The sequence below is a fragment of the Anopheles coluzzii genome, chromosome 2 (genome assembly GCF_943734685.1).
Source record: "Anopheles coluzzii chromosome 2, AcolN3, whole genome shotgun sequence".
In the NCBI taxonomy this organism is placed as follows: domain Eukaryota; kingdom Metazoa; phylum Arthropoda; class Insecta; order Diptera; family Culicidae; genus Anopheles; species Anopheles coluzzii.
This window is the reverse complement of record NC_064670.1, coordinates 55,571,181-55,591,109: the sequence shown is the minus strand read 5'-3', so window position 1 is coordinate 55,591,109 and position 19,929 is coordinate 55,571,181. Positions and strand designations below refer to the sequence as shown.

Genomic DNA, 19,929 nt, shown 5'->3' with positions numbered 1-19,929 from the left:
AAACCAACGTAGTTAGTTTTGATCAGTTTTTGTCATTATGTTTGCGTACTTAGCTTGTTAGTTGGCACAAAACAATGGAAATAAAAAAAACTCAGAAGTCCATAGTGCATTACCTGACTCAAATGGAGACCGTTTTTTGTCCAACAGCTTTCCGTCAGGTTAAAGCTACGGAAATCATTTTGTTTTACGGTTTAACATCTAAATACATATTTTTAAACCACACGTATTTCATGTAATTACATTCGGAAGGGATTTTTTGTAGTTATTTACTTAAAAAGGGTGGGAATAACAAAATGCACATACATTAGAGAAACATAAAAAAGCGCTGTTTTGCATGACATTGCCAAAAACATTTAAAGAACAATGATAGGCCACACGTATAAATAATTATAAATTGATACGATACTTCTTGCGTTTCGCGTTGCAGTTTGTTTAAACAAACAAAGCCATTTCAGATCAATTTGGCAACAATATCTCGAGTCAATGAAAGAAGTCTCTAACAAGCTTGTATAATACCGATTTTGTTACAGTTCGTGTAGCGCGGTTTTGTTTGATAGTTTTCCGTTTGAATCAGATAATCGGCATTTATGACTAATTGAAAATAATCTGATTTTGTTTACTTTATTTTACATCAAACTAACAATTACGTTAACTAATGCAACGTAATTTTTATTTTTATTTTTATCGTAAAGAGCGTTAAATTTCAGAGCCATCGCAGTTCTGGAATCATTTTCACTATAAGCTTGTCTAGCTAGTTGAGTTCTAAGAAGTCGATAGTTGCGAAATGTTCTAGAGTGTAAATTTATGTTAATTCTTGTTAGTAGTTCTGGAGCGTCAGTCTCACCTATACTTAGCTTACACATAAATTTCAGTTGAGCTACTTCTCGTCTCCTTTCAAGCATCTCTAAGCCAAACACTAAACACCTATTTTCATAAGACGGACGAGGATCTACATTACGAAACGGGGTAAAACGCAGGACAAAACGTGTAAACTTTCTCTGCACTGACCCCAATTTGTTGGACCATAAGCAGGATGACGGAGACCATACTACCGAATTTGACTCAAGCTGTGGACGAATAAGAGACTTATACAACATTAAGAGGCAGTGTGGGTCGGAAAATTCTCTCGATTGTTTGCGAATGAAACCTTCCATTTTGTTGGCCTTGTCAAATCGTAGTTATGGGTTATGGGACAGACAGATCGGTGGAACGACATACACATACACTTATCGACAGAGATTAGTAGGTCATTTTTATCGCACCAGTAGGAAAAGCAGTTCATTGAACTTTGCAGGAAGATAACTTCGGATGCTACACGGATTGGAAGGAATAGCTTAAGATAGTCGACGTTTAAAAAACATTTAGAGTCGCTAATAGCCGAAGCAACGTCATTGAAAAAAATTGAAAAGAGTAGTGGTCCCAGGTTGTGCTACCCTGTGGAACGCCAGAAGAGCTCTCCTCAAACACGGTAGAAAAGAAGCTATCTACTTGTATGCGCTACCTACGAGCCGTTAGGTAGGATCTAAACCACTCCACCATGGAAGCAGAGAACCCAAGATGTTCTAGTTTAGCTAGCAATAAGCGATGGTTAACACGATCGAATGCAGCTTTCAGGTCCGTGTAAACAACATCCATTTGAGCTCCTGAGGCAAAAGCAGCATGACACTTTGATACGAACTCAACAAGATTAGTGAAGACACTACGTCGAGGAATAAAGCCGTGTTGGTGCGATGAGATAAAAGAACGGCATCTGTTCATAATCGAGTAGTGCACGACGATCTCGAGGACCTTGGCACCAGCGGGCAGTGTGGTAATCCCGCGATAGTTAGTGGCAGAATTTTTATCACCTTTTTTATACACAGAAAACATGACAGAAGATTTCCAAACTTCGGGAACAGTGCATTGGGTTAACGAGAGTTTAAAAATGGGTGCCAGAGGTTATGATAGTATGACACCACAGTTAACAAGGACTGCCGTTGGAATGCCATTGGAATGGTCCAGGGTTGAACGAAGTTTTCACTTGCCAGAGAGCACGGATAACCGAAATATCTATGTCACGTGTATCTATGTCGACAGCATTACTTTTTCTAAGGCTACATCCAGTGAGAAGCGAGAATCATCCGCAGCAAAACAGCTTTTGCTGTTATTCCAAAATGAAATGAAAATCACTGCAAAAGATCTGATTTTTGTATCATATAATGACATAAAAAACTAGGCTGCGGCCCGTGCTACCATTTTCAATAGCATTTTGGACTGCGGAGTCAAATGAGTTTGACATCGCTGCTCTAAAGGATGTAAATTTTACCGTCTCGAAAATAAGCTTTCGTAATAATTAAACAAATAATTAGAGGAAAAGGGATATGCATCCAGACACATGCTATGTATCTATAATTTACGTGATAAAAGTAACCATTTTCATTTAATGTAAAAAATTTAATGTTAATGTTTGTAAAATGCTTCGCTTGGGGCAAAATACTCGTTCCAGTTAGAGGCAAAATGGTCGGTATGTTTTCACATGAACAACATGATGAGGCTGTGGTGTAAGCTAAGGTATATTATTAGCTTTACATAAATAAAACTGTGCTGTATGCATACTCTATCGACAAGAAAAATTACTGAGAACGCGTGAAATATTGAAATATTCCAGCATGTTACTAAATTATTTAACAAACCTCTTTAAATTTCTACTTTCACAATTCTACCAAGATGCAAGAGCTGAAACCAAAGCCTTAAGTTCAATGTTGTGGTCCATTTGACCCCTTTGTTTTGATTTGTTTTTACATTTGGTGTATGATCATTTTGCCTCATAGCAAGACCATTTTATCCCGCCGAATATATTTTCACAACGTTTGATGTTGATTTTAAAATTTCATTTTTTTTTCGTTTATGTTTGTTATTAATGCGTCTAATTCTGATAGTTTTTGATGAGTAAGTTGTTGAATCAATGACACACAGAGCAAAATCCTTAACAGTGCCATTTTGCGCGTTTTCCCCCACATATTTTTAAGGCACTTTAAATAAATTTAATTTTGTTCAATCTTCCAACAGCAACTTATATATATATATATATATATATATATATATATATATATATATATATATATATATATATATATATATATATATATATATATATATATATATATATATATATATATATATATATATATATATATATATATATATATATGGTTTGGTCATCAGTATGGTAGATTTTATAGGAAACCATAACTACAGGTGAAATTGTAATCAAAATCTTGATAAGCTTTATTAGTTTTTCCCTTAATATTATCAATGTAATCACAATTAGAGTATGCACAAACCGTTGTTGCATTCACTCTTAATTCTTTTCTACTTCCGTTCGATCCGCGTATGTCCCTGTTTATGCACAAATCAGCTACACTATCGCAAGGTTACCGATAGGTTTAATCAACAGGTATAGGCAAGTAGGTTTTGTAAAATTTTGCCAAATATTTTAGTTACGATTATTGCTTACGTTTTTGAGTGTATTGGCGAAATTAAGCTACGTTAAAACTTTTCATTCTCGCTATTAAAACGATTCCTATATCTTTGACTGTAATAACTATCTAAAGGGGCCTAAACATACGTGCATATCTGTTTTCACACTACTCTGCCTGGTGATAATGTCGTTGAGATTTTTCACGCGAGGAGTTTCTTTTATTTGCCGCTCAGACGATTCATTAGCCGGTTTAAACTAAGAAGTACGGAATGTTACACATCGTTTCGATCCATAAATTCCCAACGGATCGTACGAGATGTCTTTACAACGATGCACTGAAGCTGAATTGCTGTATGTTGTTGTTATTGTAATAATTCTTATTGTACTACATGGCGAGATTTATCCGTCCACGAAGCTTTCGAGCTTATTGCAATGAGCAAATTGCTAAATACATGTACAGTGCAAAAATTACGTACGTTCTGTTGATTTGTCTGATGTATTGTAATAAATTTCACACGTTGCATATATTTATCGTAAGGCAATTGTTTTCAATGAAATAAGAAACAATCTAAATGGGATAAAAAGATGTCTATATCTAAAATTTGAGTTTTTTTTTTAATTCAGGGACGGCTTTGAGTTTTTCGTTTTGTTGCCATGTTATGTTAACGTTAGAACAAATACCAGGTTTAAAATGTTTTTCTGCCGTCAGGTTGTAGTGTGAATTATATTTTAAAAATTATGTTACCGTCTTTTGTGCTTGCTGTAGCGATTCGGTTAGATCTATGGCATTTGATGTAGATCGAATTTAAATAATAATTTTAAATGCTCAATTTTGTGGCTGCGTGTATGTATGCATTCCAAATAATAGCTCCTATTTGTATCTTTCGTTTTTTCGATTTAGTTTTATTCGTTATAGTTGTAAAAATGCTAAATTTGGATGTTGCTCAAAAATTGGATTTAAAAGATTGATAAAAAATATGATAGCCTTGCACAGAGTTATGTAGTAAAAAATAATCACGTAGTACGCCACATGACAGTCTTCTGTTGCTTTTATCTACTTCTTTAACCATCTAAAGGGAAAACCTTCGAGATTTCTTCGCCATGCCGTTACAAACCATTAAAATGTGATTTTTAGTTGGCCTTGTTCATTATTTTCAATACTTCAGTACTACCTACACTAAACTCAACCATAAATCAGGAAAGTATGTGGGAATAGCATTAATACTTCCCACGGCTTACCTTTATCTTTCTATGATGCATTTAGGATGATTACTTTTAGTTTAAAATTGAGAAGTAGATTGTTTGATCGATTACCTAAAACTATAACTTTCTTGATTTCATCATTGCCGAGGCGAAGTACAGCATAGCCCTTACTTAGCCCCCGATTTCCGTAGCTACAGCATATATTTCTGAACACGTTTGACCTCACGCGCTACTGTAGTGATTTGTTAAGCTTCGTAGTCCTGATGCAATACCTCCTTTTCCTTGTCTGTTATAGATTGTCGAGTATCGATAATAATTTAGACAGTATCGATTTTCCAATTTTCCGATGAAGGTGCCGTCGATCGTGTGTGGTAAAGATGGTCCAAAAATTGGAAATAAATGTGTGATAAGTTAGCATGAATATGATACAAATTTTGACCGAAAACTACTCTGACGCATGGCAAGTGACATCAGAATTTCTTACATTTCAACTAATTTCTACTCATGCATATTCATTCCATTCAATCGGGCTAGGTGTTTACTTTTAAAGGGTAATTATGTAAGAGTGCGTTTTTGTGGTAATTTAGGAATGAACCAAAAAGTAATACTAAAACTCTAGTCTAGGATTCCGAAATGGAGTAGGTAGAAGGAGGAGACCAGTAAGTGTTCTAACAAGGTGTAACAAAATACGGTGCTAAGAATCTGCTGCGATAGTTCACCATCAGAGCCTGACCAAAAACTGTGCGACAACAGATGGTGAAGGAGGTTATGTTTCTGTTTCTTTACCGTATTTCTCGATCGCTGGGTACATGGGAGCCATTTCGAGTGTTGACGGGGCAGAAGGTGTGTCACCTGAGATCGGTCGGCCTTCATCCAACATGTTGATGAAAGTATGCAGCATTTCACCGTACGAGGTAACGTTGAGATTTTGGCCAAGTAGATGAATCATAAGGAAATCTCCGATCTGCACGCGGCGTATAAGATTGCAAACGTCAGCGGGATCAGCCTTGCGGAAGCGACGCTTTAGAACGGCTTCTCGGGTTGTCGGCATCATGACAATGGCGGCAGAGTACACGATGGCCAAGCCGGAAGCGACCGCAAGTGCAATGAACCAGAACCTAGGTTGCAGATGATGATATATAAAAGAAAATTCCATTAGATTGAATTAATTCCAAGCTCGTTTGGAACATTGTACATATCAGCATCGATATAATACTCACCACAGAAAAATGTAAATCTTCTCATTCAAAATGTTCAACGCCAGCACACAAAGCGCGTCATGCTTTTGAATGCTACCTGACGAACCATATTTGTGGAACGTGCACTTAGTCACTCTGGGGAATATCTGGAGACAAAAACACTCTTTGTAGTGAGAAATTCTTTAATTTAACCGAATTCGATAACTCACCTCGATCATAGGATCAGAACGATTTTCTTGATTCATGTTCGAGAACTTGAGCACTTCAGATCCGTAGGTTAAGAAGGCGCCGCCCAAAAACTTGTCAACAAAGAAAATATTGCCCACCTGTAATGTTATGGAACAAAAATGATGCGGATGAAAGTTTAACCTTACTAAACTTGTTAAACCACAATAGTGGGGTACATTCCTTAACTTACCACATTTACAAAGTTGAGTGCCTCGCAAATGAAATATCCAAATGAATATGTGTTATGCGTATTGGCACTGTCGTACAAATATTGCGCTAAACGTTCATGACGCGCTTTGCGTTCTGCAGGACTTGCCGTGGAAACTCCTCGCATGCCTTCGGTAATCATACGCATGCGACCCTCTTCCCAGTTCTTCCAGATCCAGTGTGGCACGTAGAATAGTAGACCCTGGAAGAACAGCATGAACGGTACCCACTGGTAGTAGCTGTGGTACGTCCGTTCTTGATTATCATTGCCCAGTCCAGAGTGAGCCACTTCTGTGCCCATCGTACGTCCATGTTGACCGGGCAGCGTGAAGGTGTAGGTGATCCAGCAGTACGTGTTAATTACGTGAATGGGTACAGCACCGTCGTTAATACAGGAGATGGGATCTCCAATCAAATTGTTAGCCGTTACGATGATGCAGCAGGCGAATAGTATGGCGCTAGTGATGCGATAGTGACACCGAAACACCATATTATCGATGATGGCTTTGTCCTGCAGGTAGCGAACTTTTACAAAACCGGCCACGGCCGAGACGAGCCCAAACACAGCCATGTTTGATCGTTAGTGGATCTTTTACTCCTTGACTAAGGATCGTCTGAGGTTGAATTTGTACAGCTGTAAGAAAGTGAAAAAAAGACAATAATTAGAACCTCCTTCTGTTAGCTTCTGTATGCAAAACCACTACACGATTGTAGAAGATCCTCATCAACTACAATGTAAAATCACTCTAATAGACGTAACCCGCCATTCATCTGTCTTTGCATCTGTTGATTAAAGTGTGGTGTGGTATCATTACACATTAGTTCCTGCTTGATACGTTTCATATGGGCGGACAACGATCAACTGATTGTTTTAGGGTTTGTATTTTTCGCGTCAGTTGTGCTAGCTCGAACTGACAGCGCAAAATGCAGCGGCACCTTCAATGTCAAATCCATTGTTTCATCCGATCAATCCCTCTGTACCCATGGTTGAATGCAGTTTTACGCTAATCCAATTCAATTCCTATTCCCGTCCGGTACTGCACGTGGATTCACGAGTAATTGCGCTTGGCAGCCGTGCATACGATCGTGGACACTTACTTCTGTCAAGTGTCATCGTGACACTTAACTTTGGTGGTGTGGGGCTGTTGAACAGTGCACCTGCCTGTTACCGAGAATGCCAAGGGAGGTAAAGTACTTTGCATTGGATATGAATTACATATGAATAGTGCTATACCGGGTTTCAGGTGTGCTACTGGTATAGTAGATTGTAATGTAATTTAAATAAAAATTGTGTTTGTGTTTGTGAAAGTAAGAAAAAAAACAGATGCGGCTTGCTTAAAAAGTTTAAACTGGCTTTAATGAAGAAAAATGATGTTATTAATTGACGTTCAACGAAATTAGACTGAACGAAAAACCAAAAAAGCATTTTCAATTCATTGATTGAAGTGGACTAGGTAGAGAAACACTCAAAAGGCCTATTAGTATTCTTATTGTCGTTGAACTGTAGGACTATCGAAATGATCACATTGTGGCTTGTTTGAAAAGCATTTTTCTTCTTAAATCATACGAGTAGTTGCTCAAATATTTGTTCCCCACTCCGCTTGGACCAGACGTTTCGGTCAAATTTGAATAACACACAAACATTGCACAACGCAGCGCGCACACACACACTCATACACACACACACACACACACACACACACACACACACACACACACACACACACACACACACACACACACACACACACACACACACACACACATCATTTTTAGACACAAAAATAAACTATCCTACAGTTTGGAATCGCACTGTCGCATTAAAACGCCTATCACCTTCAGGTCACGAACAATTTTTCCCTTTTTTTGTTCATAAAGCTAAAGTGGCGATCCAACAACACTTCACACTAAGGTGCTCTCTTTTTTTGCCTCTACACATTGTTCATTGGATGTAGAGGGTTTTTGTGTTCATAATTAGACTCTCACGATTATTTGGCACATTTTAATGAATCTGTTGTATCCTGGACGGAAGAGTGTGAAAGAGAAACAGAGAGAAAGAGAAACAATACTTGCGATGCTCTCCATGTGATGTTGTAGATCACTCAGCCCAGCTTTACATGTCCGGTGACACATGACACTATTTACCGAGCAGTGCGAAAAAGGCGCGCCCAAAGCCGTATTGTGTGACATGCTCTATAGTACCATACAGCTGGAAGCACGTGGTTTCTATTCAGCAGCATACAGAGTGGATGTAATAAATTTCCACTGTTTCGCTATTGTTCTAAACCGTAACAGAAACATGATCGCGACTATAATGAATGAAATGCTTATCAGCGTTTTCCCATTGGTGTCATCGTTAATTAGCCGGTAACAATGTATGGGGAATGCATTTGTTGAGATAAGTATGGTAGTGTTGGTGCGAGAACTAAGGCAAATGAAGTGTTTTGTTTGTTTCATCCAAGGGCAAGGGCAAATTTTAGTGCAAGATGCAGTACCATCAGTAAATAAAGAAAATTTGGAACTGTACCAAAATTTTGTTAACGGAAACGGAAAACGAGAGTTTCCGTTGGGTTGAGGTTTAGTGATACGTTTGCTGATAAGCAACCTTTTTTGAGTACTTGCAAGAGAAAGTGATGCCTAGAACATAATAAAGATGGTATTAGCGTTGATAAGAAACCATGCTTCATAAAGCGAAGGAATCTTGCATCAAAGATTCCAAGTTGAGGAACTATAAGCGTTATTGAGAGCGTATTCTTGTGGTAGGAATGGTTTGGTGGATTTTTTTTGTATTAAATAAGATGGAACTGCGAAAGAATAGCAAGAAGGCTGTAGGAGGTTATCGTGCAAAAGCCCAACGACTATTGAAACTGTCATAACAATGCGTTGAAGGTTAGCTGTAATGGATGATTACACGCCGTGCTTTAGTAGCAGAACTGTCTGGTGGCAACAGATAAGCAAGCTGTACATAGCTAAGACAAGTTCAGCAAGTTCCACATTTTCCAGTATTTAATATTAGATGGTTAAAATTTATTTAACCCGCACGGAGCCCACGATCGTAAAACATCATGGCAATATGGCGTCCGTCGACCGAACACTGCCAGGGACCATCTTCGCTGCCGCACAGCCGCAACTGGAGGAATCTTACCTTCGCTCGGTATGTCTTATGTTTTCTTTTATTCCATCTCTTTTCCTTCCTTTCCTCTTAAGGCTTTCGTTCTTTCTCTTTGTTCACTCGTTTATCGATCGTTCCCTCAGTTTTTCAATGCTGCGGCATTTTTCGTTCGTTCGACATCATATCTGAACGAAATCGGGAAGCCACGGTTCAACATCGAGCACACGGCGCTGCTGTAACGATAAATCATTTCTGCTGTTTGTGTTTGCGACTCCGTCTATCGCATTCTTTCAGCATGGGGCCACCAACTCTAGCGAGGAGACAGAACGCGCAACACATGGGTAGAGCGCACTGTTCTTTGTTGCCACGCCGATAAATCTATGGTCGTTGGAGTGAATGCATCCCGAGCTTCCCGGCGCATAAAACCGGAATAGTAGCAGCAGCAGCAGCACGATCGGCAACCAAAGATCAATGTTCTCACTCTTTCTTTGTGTTGAATCTGTTTTGTTATAGTGAATGTACTGAAATTGACATACCGTATGGTTGTTGTTTAACAATGTTCCGCTCCAGCCAGAATGTTTAAATTGATTTTAAATTTAGTTTACCAAAACCAGTGCTATGCGTAGCGGGCAATACGATGCAAGTCAAGATAAAATTCGTTAAAATCCAAGCTCACTGCATAACGCAATACACACACAAAACTCGTTGAGCAGTTATGTGTGATGTTTTCGAGGCATAACTCAACCAGAGCATGATGAAACGAAGGTTACAACCTGATCGGTTCTGATGCAATAAATGTAAAGAACAAAGCTGAATAAATATTGCCATGTGTGCACAAGTCCCACATGGGTATGATTACGCCACTGAAGGAAAGAGATATTGTACATCGATGATGTATTTGATTGGAACATAATGAAAACTGATAAAAAACTTATTCTCGCTGATGCTAACCCGTGTAAACGCAAGTTAAATAGATTCTCTGTAAAATGCTAAAACATGTTGCTTAGTTCAAGAATGTTACCTTAAAAGAACAACCTAGCACAAGCGTCGCTATACAACAAAGATAATTGCGTGCTAAGTTTAGCAAGAAATGTGCCAAGCGTGTATAAAAAGGGAAATCAGCAGATTTTTTAACTCGGGTGTCGTTTTTTTTAGACAACGACAGAATCAGTTATATTCTTTGCACTATGCTGTTTTTAGCATTGCTTGCATTTTACGACCGGCGGGGTTGGAATCCTGTCTGTAATAATTGCTCCACTTCTTTAACGTTAATCAACAGTAAATAACTGGGTGAGTCAGTGTACGATAGTGGTTCAAATAGTCCGCAATTAAAAAAAAAAAAGATACAGTCCCCTTCTAGGTACAAGAGCAGGTATGCAGCGCTTGCATTTGCTAGTTAACTAGAAAGTGTCATTTGCGTATTGACAAGAGTCAACAAGATAAATCAACCAACATCACAGCGGCAGTAGCTTAAAAGCAAAGAAAATTAAACTAGGTAGGTTGCAGCAACAAAGAGGGGGACATCGTTCTATCAAATGCAACAAACACATTGCTACAATACTGCACTATGTGCATACGTGACAAACACCGTGTCTCATCTGCAATAGTGTGTAACTGGTTTTACACCCTGTCCGTAAAAGATCCCACATTGTTGGGTCGTTCGTCATTGTACCAGCATAAAATCAGCATGTTATAGAAGATCCATGAGCCCTCAGATAAACGGTATGCATCTTATGGGAGGGTATGCTATGTTTAGGGTCAAACTATCTGGGTTGCAGCTCCTGTTTGACCTACAGAAATGCGTATCGAAGATTTTAAGCTTGTGTCGTTATGTTCTTTCAAATGTTGTCTATTATGCTAGTAGCCCTTACGCTCTAATTCAGAATACAGCATTTCAAGTGATTTTCATAAAGACGGAAATATTATTTGCTGTTCATTGTACGCTCATAACACACATCAATGAATTGAGTTCACTCAAACTCACGCGGCCACATTGTGTCACGCTAAAACATGCTTGATATTTCCAATATCGTTCTACCCTTGATATTATGCCCAACATTCAACGAAACCTACAAACGCCATTTTAACGAGAAAGGGAAGCATACGACGCATCGATGCCATCGGTACTCGCTTTCCTTCTCGTTTGAGTCCTTTGAATTTCGGGCGAGTTCAACATCGTCCTTGCACTGTGTATGTGTGCGTTGGTTTAGTATGTACCGAAGGGTACGCTTTTCAGAAGGGTCGGTGGTTCATGGGGTGTCTGGTTGTTTAGGTGTAAGTGTAGGTTTTCTAATAGTTTATGTTCACAACGTGGTTGTGTGTTGGTAACGACTACGCTTTAATGTCCTCTAACGTCGTAACCTTTAAGAAAATAATTTGTGTTTCAAGCCAGGTAGAACCTTTATTACTTCTACACTAGCTTGCGCTTGGATTTGGATACTTGAACAAAATATTCCATTCCTGGAACAAGATGAACGTTCGAGAGTTGGATTTTTTCTAAATAAAATAGTTAAATACTTCAAGTAATTCTGATGTAACCTTCGCTGTATATTTTACGATGCAGCGCTGTTGAATATTTTGTTTGCTAGCGAATAACCGGATGTGTTCGTTGGTACCGGTATCTTATTTACTTTCTGTTAGCAGCTGCCTGCAGGTTAACGCAGTGTTGTCGATGCAGTTTCGACTTTTGTACACAAACACACTATCCACCACTGACACACGCACTATTTCATACCATATCAAATTATGAACAAGACTTACTTTTCAGAGAAAAACACTTTGGAAACAAATTCGGTCATAAACTTCATTTACATTAGACCAAGAAAATCTAACAAAAGCCCGGTTGCATTTCACGGTCTGTGTCCGATAATGCGTCGCACACATGTACACTTTCGGGCTATGCTAGGCTTGTCATTTCGTAAAGTGTGAAGAATAACAGAAATAGGAAATCATAAATGAGGCCCGTCGCTTGCAGCTTTCAAAAATGTGACATTGACATGGTGTTTTTAGTTTAGCAGTTCACTACATTTAATATTATATTTTCCGTTGAAATATTTTTGTCGTAAAGTGCAGGAAAATAATATGAACAAAAAACCACATACACGCGCACACAAAATTTTAGGTTTGGTGGTATAGCATTGCACTGCTGAGCGGTTCTGCTGATGCTGTAGCCAGTTGCACTAGTTGGATGTTATTTATTGTTAAATCATTTCGCTGTTTTGTCATTTTATTTACGGGAAACTTGACGCACATATGGTATATGTATGTTTTTAGTTCATGCATGTTGTTTTTGCTTTGATGCCTATGCCCCATGCAAGGGAGCAACCAACAGAGAAACATAAAAGAGCGAGAGAACAACGCTGTACAAAGATGTACAACCACAGACAGGCATAAAGACAGATGTGGCACGGATACGGTTGACGGCTTGAGCATTTACCTACTTCTAATACACGAGCGACGACAAAGACGACGGCGACCAAAAAAAAAAGAAATTGTTTACACGAAGCGATTTAATATGCTGAACAGTTTCACTTCTGTTAGAGACTAAGCGGTCTCCCGAGGCTTCCTTTGGTACGGAAGATCGTTGAGAAAGATTTGCGGATCTTCGCAGATCGCATAAATGCACGTTTTTACACACATACACACAGAGGCCCACACATTACACACGAACACGAAGCACACATACGGTCACACAAAAACACACAAACGCGAGCGCAAGCACACGATCGCGAGCGCGAAGGCAGCAGTTGGCGCTTGTAGCAGCGGCAGTAGGAAAAATGAGATGTGATCTCGACTACTCGATCATGTTCGAACCGAGGAAGCGAAATCCATTCCACACTGGATGGCGGACTCGTCGGAATTGAATGCAGTGCGCTGAAAGGTTGACCGTGGAAGCGCACCACATTTCCAACAGGGGACGCGCGTCATCCCTCTATGTAGTGGTACACGCCCGAACACACTCACACACGCACGCTCACCATCCCTTACGCGAGCACCACCACCCAACGAAGCCACGTGTCAGAGCGAAATGGTAGAACTTCGTTGGGTAAACATCGCTGTCCTGCTTCACATAGTGCGTGCGTCCCTGAGTGACTGAGTGACTACCAGTGGGCTTTGCACGCGTATGCGTGGAATTCCTTAGCTTTCCCGTCTGCCGTCGATGGACACAGGTAGAGTTGGGCTGCGATGCACGGGGGGCCTCTTACCCGCCTCGTGGTTTATTCCCACGCCAAAGTTTACCTGCGAGATCGCGATCATGGTGCGCTCTGTGGATTGGCTACTCTACGAGCCGGACCGGTTTCTTCGTGATCGGACGCGAATGGGTAACACCGATGGAGATGATATTGGCAGCACTGCCGTGAACGTACGCTCAGTCTTTATCGACCCGATGCTTCTGTTCTATAATGCGTGCCAGTGAGATAGACGTGTTATAAAAGAAAGAAAAAAAGGCTTGAAATAAACCATGACACATAATCATGCGTAGATCCGTGTCCTATACGTCTGTCTGGTGCGTATAGCAAAGTAGGCCGGTGGCTTGAAAAACTTAACGAACAATCACGGGGTGTCGCAGGAGACCTGCCTTCACATATTTGAACTCGCAACTTCCCGGGGGACTTGTGGCGGGTGTCTCCTAGTGTAGTCTTCTTCATGCTCATTGGTTGGAAAGGGAATATGACGTACAAAAACGACGGTGGCGCTATCATGCGTTCCTTTCCTGGGTTGTTGGGGGTTATCCGCAATACCGGTAGCATGAGTCAAATTTCGGAGAACACGTTTTGTTTTGTTAACCAGTTGCAGGTTGTTATGGTCCTTCGTTTTTTTTTCAATTTTACATTGATAGAAAACAAGCTGAAGTCTTTTGCATAGCTAATGAAAATTGTTATAGACATTTTTTCAGTTGTTATGGTCTATTTGAAACAGTAAATTAGTTTTATTTTATTTATCTATTTGTTTAGTTGAACAGTAACGAATCTGCTGTAGTGTCGAATAAAACAATGTATTAAATTAAAAATGAAATCCGAGAGAAAGTGGTGTGATATGTAGCACATTTGGGCAATATTTCATCATCCAATCGACTCGAGCTTGTCCGTTCCGTTCGTGCGTTTGGTTGGTCCAACAAACAATATCTCCAGGCAGTGTGTATGCAAATTTATTTTGGAAGGCCGTGCTGACAAATTCAAGAAAGTTGAGCTTATTTCACCCTTTTGATGTGCATGGCAAACATTTTTTTATCCAGTATGAGATAAAATAAAATGTGGTAAAGGCTTTGAAGTTTATTGAAATTAAGCGCCAAGAAGACATTCATCCAAACAACTGCCATGAGTTTTAAAGTCGTGTTGTGAAGCAAAAACACGTAAAGTAATAATATTTTCTAATCAGACTACATCTATTTAGAATATCGCAAATAGTTATTGTTATGAACAATCCAAATCAACCGTAAAGAAATAAGAAATCATTAACGAGCTTTAAAGTGGTTGCGAAATGCCAGTCTGTTTTATTTATTCTTGGAAGCTTTGTACAGTCATTGTGAAAGAATCTGCAACATAGCAACTAACCGCTATGACTTGGCTTTCCTGTGGCATTATTAAAGCACGGTACAACGGCACTTCCCCTTCCAAAAACAAAACAAAAAAACATCGTCATCGGTCTTCTTTCGGCGCGACGGAGTCTCCCGTGAGTTCCGATGATGATCGTCAATCCAGCAATCTAAGCCCTGTTATTATCCGTATCTTTATTAGAAAGTACCATAGCCGTTTTTCAGAAGCTGCAATCAAGGGTCATGGCGACCCTATTGACATATGTTTAGGAAAAAGACTTAAATGCTAATACAGACATCAACACTTAGAAAATCGCATGCTGCTTGAAACAAAGAAATAGTTACTTTGTTATAGCATTAAACTTGAAGTATTTTAGGATTTTATCATCTTTTTACTCAATGTTAATATCAATTTGACACGGACAAAGTAAGGCGAGAGAGAGGGGAGGGGAGACATGCTTTTTACCCATGCAATTTAGTTTTGATGACGTTGTCTTTTATGTGGTCAAGCTTTCGGTGGTTAAGTACCTATGTGTCGCTGTGGTCGTCGCGACGTAATGTAGGTTTTTTTATTCGCAAGGAGTTTTTGCGAACTGCTTGTCACGAGTATAGGTTAAACTTGAAATGAAATGTTAATAGAAATTACTAAATCGACTATTCCGTTAATTTCTTAACTGTACAACACATTCACAGAAATTAAACAGTTCAATCGACTGTATATTTATATTGCAGTTAACCTGTATATTTAAAAAAGCAATAACTCAACTTTCTAAAAACAACTTTTTAGGTATTAATAATTAGAGTAAGTGTGTTGGTACGTAATTTAAATACCGCAATTGATGAAAGTGCATTGCATTAAATGTTAGGTTCTAATAGTGTTGCATAGTGGTATTAAATTAAATTGCAATTTTAACGCTAAGCCTGTTTTTCGCTTCTACTACCATAGGCAACTTTTGGTGGCAGTCGAAAAAGACTTGATAAAGCGAGACAGGAATGGTATATTGCCTGTAACGAATGGTCATTTGATAATTGCATGGTTGGGAGGAAGATTGTGTTTCTGTACGATGACTGACGCGTACGCGTTTGTACGACCATATGCACAAACGAAGAAAAAGAGCGGAATGAGGGTTTGCAAAAATTATCCAATCAAGCATAACTCTAACTTCCACCAGCAATGCAATACGATGCACGGACCGCTGGTGTGTATACGTGTAGCAGTGTGCTACGTACTTATTGGCTGTGTAAAGACTAGCGAAAAAATAACACTCTATGGTCGTGTAGTAGCTTAGACGAGAGGCGTGGAAGAAGATTTAAAATAATGTTTTCAACTCGGAATACTCAGCAAAAGAAGATTGAGAGGTACTCAATGGAAGGATATAACATTGGTAAAGAAATGGGCGGTTTGGTAAATTACTTTGCATAAGAGCCGAGATACATACAAGGAGGTCTCGAATTTGTGCCACAGCATAAGCTCGAAACGATAACGTGTTCTTTTACATAGCAGCAAACCGCTGAGAGGTCAAACGTACGCCTGTTGTTAGGGAGTTGGCGAACGAGCACGTTTGTCTTCGTATGCGTGTGAATATGTGAACGGCCAGACGCATACAACGCTCTAGAAACGTGATTGGAGCGGCTGGAGTAGCTGGAGCCAGTTTGCGAACAAGTTTAATTCTTCTCGCAACCAACCGCCACCAGCGCCCAATCTTATCCTTTGCCAGCCATCCTTGGTTTGGTAGGGCCACTCTCGCACTTGCATTTTTTAGCAAACATTTTGTTAGTCTCTCGTTATACTCTTCGCTACAGCGAACGAGAGGATCCCAGTTGATCGTGCAACGTGTCGTTTGTCTGGGAAGGTATTTTGGGGCATGGGATGCGTCTTGCACATGACGATGGAAGAATGGTAGAGAAGAGAAGCTTGTTCTTAGGGTAAGTTGTTTAAGCACTGGATTTTTTTTACTTTGCAATGTTTGTACCATTGTAGGCTTCTAGGTGCAGAGCCTGCATGGAGTAACGACACTTCTAAAAAGGATATAAAGGTAGAAGAAAGAGCAGTAAAAACTGCGATCGGCGACACACTACATACGATGTGAACGGTGCAAAATTAAGCAGAGAAAACGAAGCCTTGGCCAACATGCTTCGACTGTTGGTTCGAGAGATGCCGCGAGAGTCGCATAGCTCGCTCTGTTGCATGGCAAACGATGCCGTGGACTACTAAAACCACCATCAGCAGTAAAAGCAGAAGCCAACGTGTGCAGTTTGCTTGAAAAGGGCGGCGATAAACCTTATAAAGTAAACGGTGTGTCTCGGTGGCTTTTTTGCGGGTATTTGCCAATCTGTCTAAATACGGTAGTTGGCTGCTGTACGTTGGATACTGTCCCCGCATATCCAATGGGTAAATGGTGTCAGCGCAAGAGATAGCCAACAAAAGCTTATGTAAACCGGCCAATCGAATGTAAAGACAGTATAAAATTTAAAAATAGTATAAAATAAAATAAAATAGTTTAGGAATAAGAATATTGATTGATATAAAATAAAAACACATACAGGCATGAAAAGTGTAAATAAATTGTATTATATATTTAACCAATCCCTGTAAAAACCTCACGATACATTTACCATGTACCAATAATTATGTAATAAGATTTTTTGCTTTTAGAAGGGTATTATGCAATACTTATAGACGATAAAACAATCATCATAACAAACATAACATCTTTCTTCAAATTTTCTTCAAACATTTTCACGCAAATCGGATTATGTACACCAACCAATGCGACAGAAATGTGGTTGTCCATGACTTAATTTTGATTTCGTTTGAACCCTTGAGCTATCATTGAAGTTGTAGCAAACCGTGACATGCGGCTGTTAATGGATGCTGGAAGAGCGATTCTTATGCAAACCCGTAGCCGCGTTACTAAACGGTTAACTTGTGTGCGTGTCTTCGTAGAGTCAGCTGGGTGTTCGTCCATTTGACGGACAACAGAAATCGTTGAGCAACTGCAATGAATTGTTCATAGAAGTACGTATCGATTTAACATGATTTGTAACGTGATCAACCGTGTATATGCAAATGTTTGATGGCGTACTCCATCAAAATGTGCATTATCTTGCAAATGCAAATTTATTGCTGCATGTAAAATGATGGTTTTATTCATTCCACCATTCCTGTCGCACTGTTTTGATTATTGTTTTAGAAATTTATGGAGTGATTTTGATGTATAATTAGATTGATGAATTAACTTGGGGTGATTGTCTGTGGTAAATATTTATGATTGTTGTATTTTCTGTAAATCACGTACATCTCAAAAACACTATGTATACAATTTAACGATGTTGAGTGTTGGTTCTACTTATGTACCAGAGATTTGTGTCTATTTATTAACCATTGCCGTTGTTTGCACGTTGGTGGTGTGTTTTTATGTCTCAATGCAGTGTGTGCCTACAAGCTTAACAGAGAACATCGCAACCAGTAAAGCATCCTAGCAGCAAGTCAAAAGAAGAATAGTCAAAAGAGAAACGTTTGAAAGGTGCTTGGAAGAATGAAACGGTTCACTTCTTCTAACACACAGATGGATCGAAAAACAAAGTTAGGAGCGGTTTTTTTTCGAAGCGTTTGGGTTTATTGACTTTGATTAAGTTGTTTGGAGCTTGACGATGTGTGCGGCATCAGTGTTGAGTGTGTCCGCCACCTTACATAGGGAAGTACGCAAAGGTGAGGTGTTGTTGGGTGACTCGCATATCTATTATGTGTGTTCGTGGTATATGCATAGTGCAGTAGGATGTCGAATGAGAAACACAGGGAACTTTATCGCTAGTCTTCACAGGCGCGCCTAGTGTGTGCAGGCTTAAAAACGTTTCGATGTTGATTACTGCAGCTAGCAGCATTTTTCGATCCATTTGGTTCAGTTCTTGAAGATCCCCGGTCGGATAGAGGATTGTCTGCCATAGGTGTATAGATCGATGAAGATGTGAATGGTCGATGACGAAGAAGAACTTGAACTTGATTCTGCCTAATTTCCATCTGCTTCAATAACCCAAGATTACTTGTTTTGATCTTCTTCTGCGCTCCGTGGTATGTCGGTACGCTATACTGTAAAGTATTTCGTGCCTGACTGCTGCGCTGCTATAAAAGCTGGTTGAAACCCATCTCGACCGTGGACCATGAAAAACCAGTTCCCATCTTCTGGTTGTTTCTGATATATCTTATCCCCATTACCTTTTACCACCTCTTCTGTGGTGCTTCAGAAGCGATCGCTTGCAATGCAGCAACAGGCTCTCACGAGGTTTTATTTCTGCTGTCTTTGGTTTGGTATTGATGACTGTACATGTACAGCGAAGGAAGCAAAGAACTGCAGCATATGGTGAGATCCTCGTACATCGATTCTCTTTCTCGTTCCATTTTATTTCATCCTGGAAGGAAATTGTGTCGGTTTAAAAGCTACCGCGCTACGGCATTCATTCGTTTTATGTCGGGATTCTGTTGGCTATTTCTTTTCTCGCAAAAAGCTGTACCATACTTCATCTTGCGCTACTGTTTTTAAAACGAAGGAACGCATCAAGGCTACAGGCTTGAAACCCATAAAAGGTGTGTTTTAGAGAGGCTTTGTTCTTGGCGATATATTAATTTAACTGCCATAGATCAAAACGTCATGTAACGTACGAAATGACATATTAATTATTTTGCGTCATTTTAGCGAACAGTCTGTGCACTAACTGGGTTAATTCTGATTGACTGTCTTGTTTGGGATTGAAGATTAAAATAGATTTGGTTTGCTTGTGTTATGATGGTAGCAATGCTCAAAATTTTAAAGTTTTGTTTCAAGCAACAGTTATACTGACACATTAACAGTCACCTTGAAAACGATGTATCACTGCTTGATGAAGCGAGCGACTACCTACCACACTTACACCAAACTGTATATTTCACCCAGTACTTTGTCCGCGGCATACCAAGTCATCACCTAAATTGGCTTGGCTACCGAAT

General features: G+C 39.5%; 2 protein-coding genes across 8 annotated transcripts in view; one reads left to right on the top strand and one right to left on the bottom strand.

Moving 5' to 3' along the window:
• LOC120949953 (dedicator of cytokinesis protein 4) overlaps positions 1 to 19,929 on the top strand; it is a 61,084-nt gene that overhangs the window by 15,037 nt on the left and 26,118 nt on the right. The window lies entirely within an intron of this gene.
• On the bottom strand, positions 3,244 to 13,385 carry LOC120949956 (innexin inx3). Of its 3 annotated transcripts, none has more exons than XM_040367615.2 (6): positions 12,846 to 13,385; positions 6,281 to 6,931; positions 6,072 to 6,188; positions 5,884 to 6,008; positions 5,450 to 5,781; positions 3,244 to 4,949 (listed from the first exon to the last, which is right to left on the bottom strand). In XM_040367615.2, exons 2-6 carry the CDS (start codon positions 6,866 to 6,868, stop codon positions 4,909 to 4,911), a joined length of 1,203 nt encoding a protein of 400 aa, XP_040223549.1. In that variant the 5' UTR covers positions 6,869 to 6,931; positions 12,846 to 13,385; the 3' UTR covers positions 3,244 to 4,908. The 3 variants fall into 3 exon arrangements, with proteins under 3 accessions (XP_040223549.1, XP_040223551.1, XP_040223552.1); XM_040367617.2 differs by having other exon boundaries at positions 12,850 to 13,383; XM_040367618.2 differs by having other exon boundaries at positions 3,244 to 5,781; positions 12,850 to 13,382.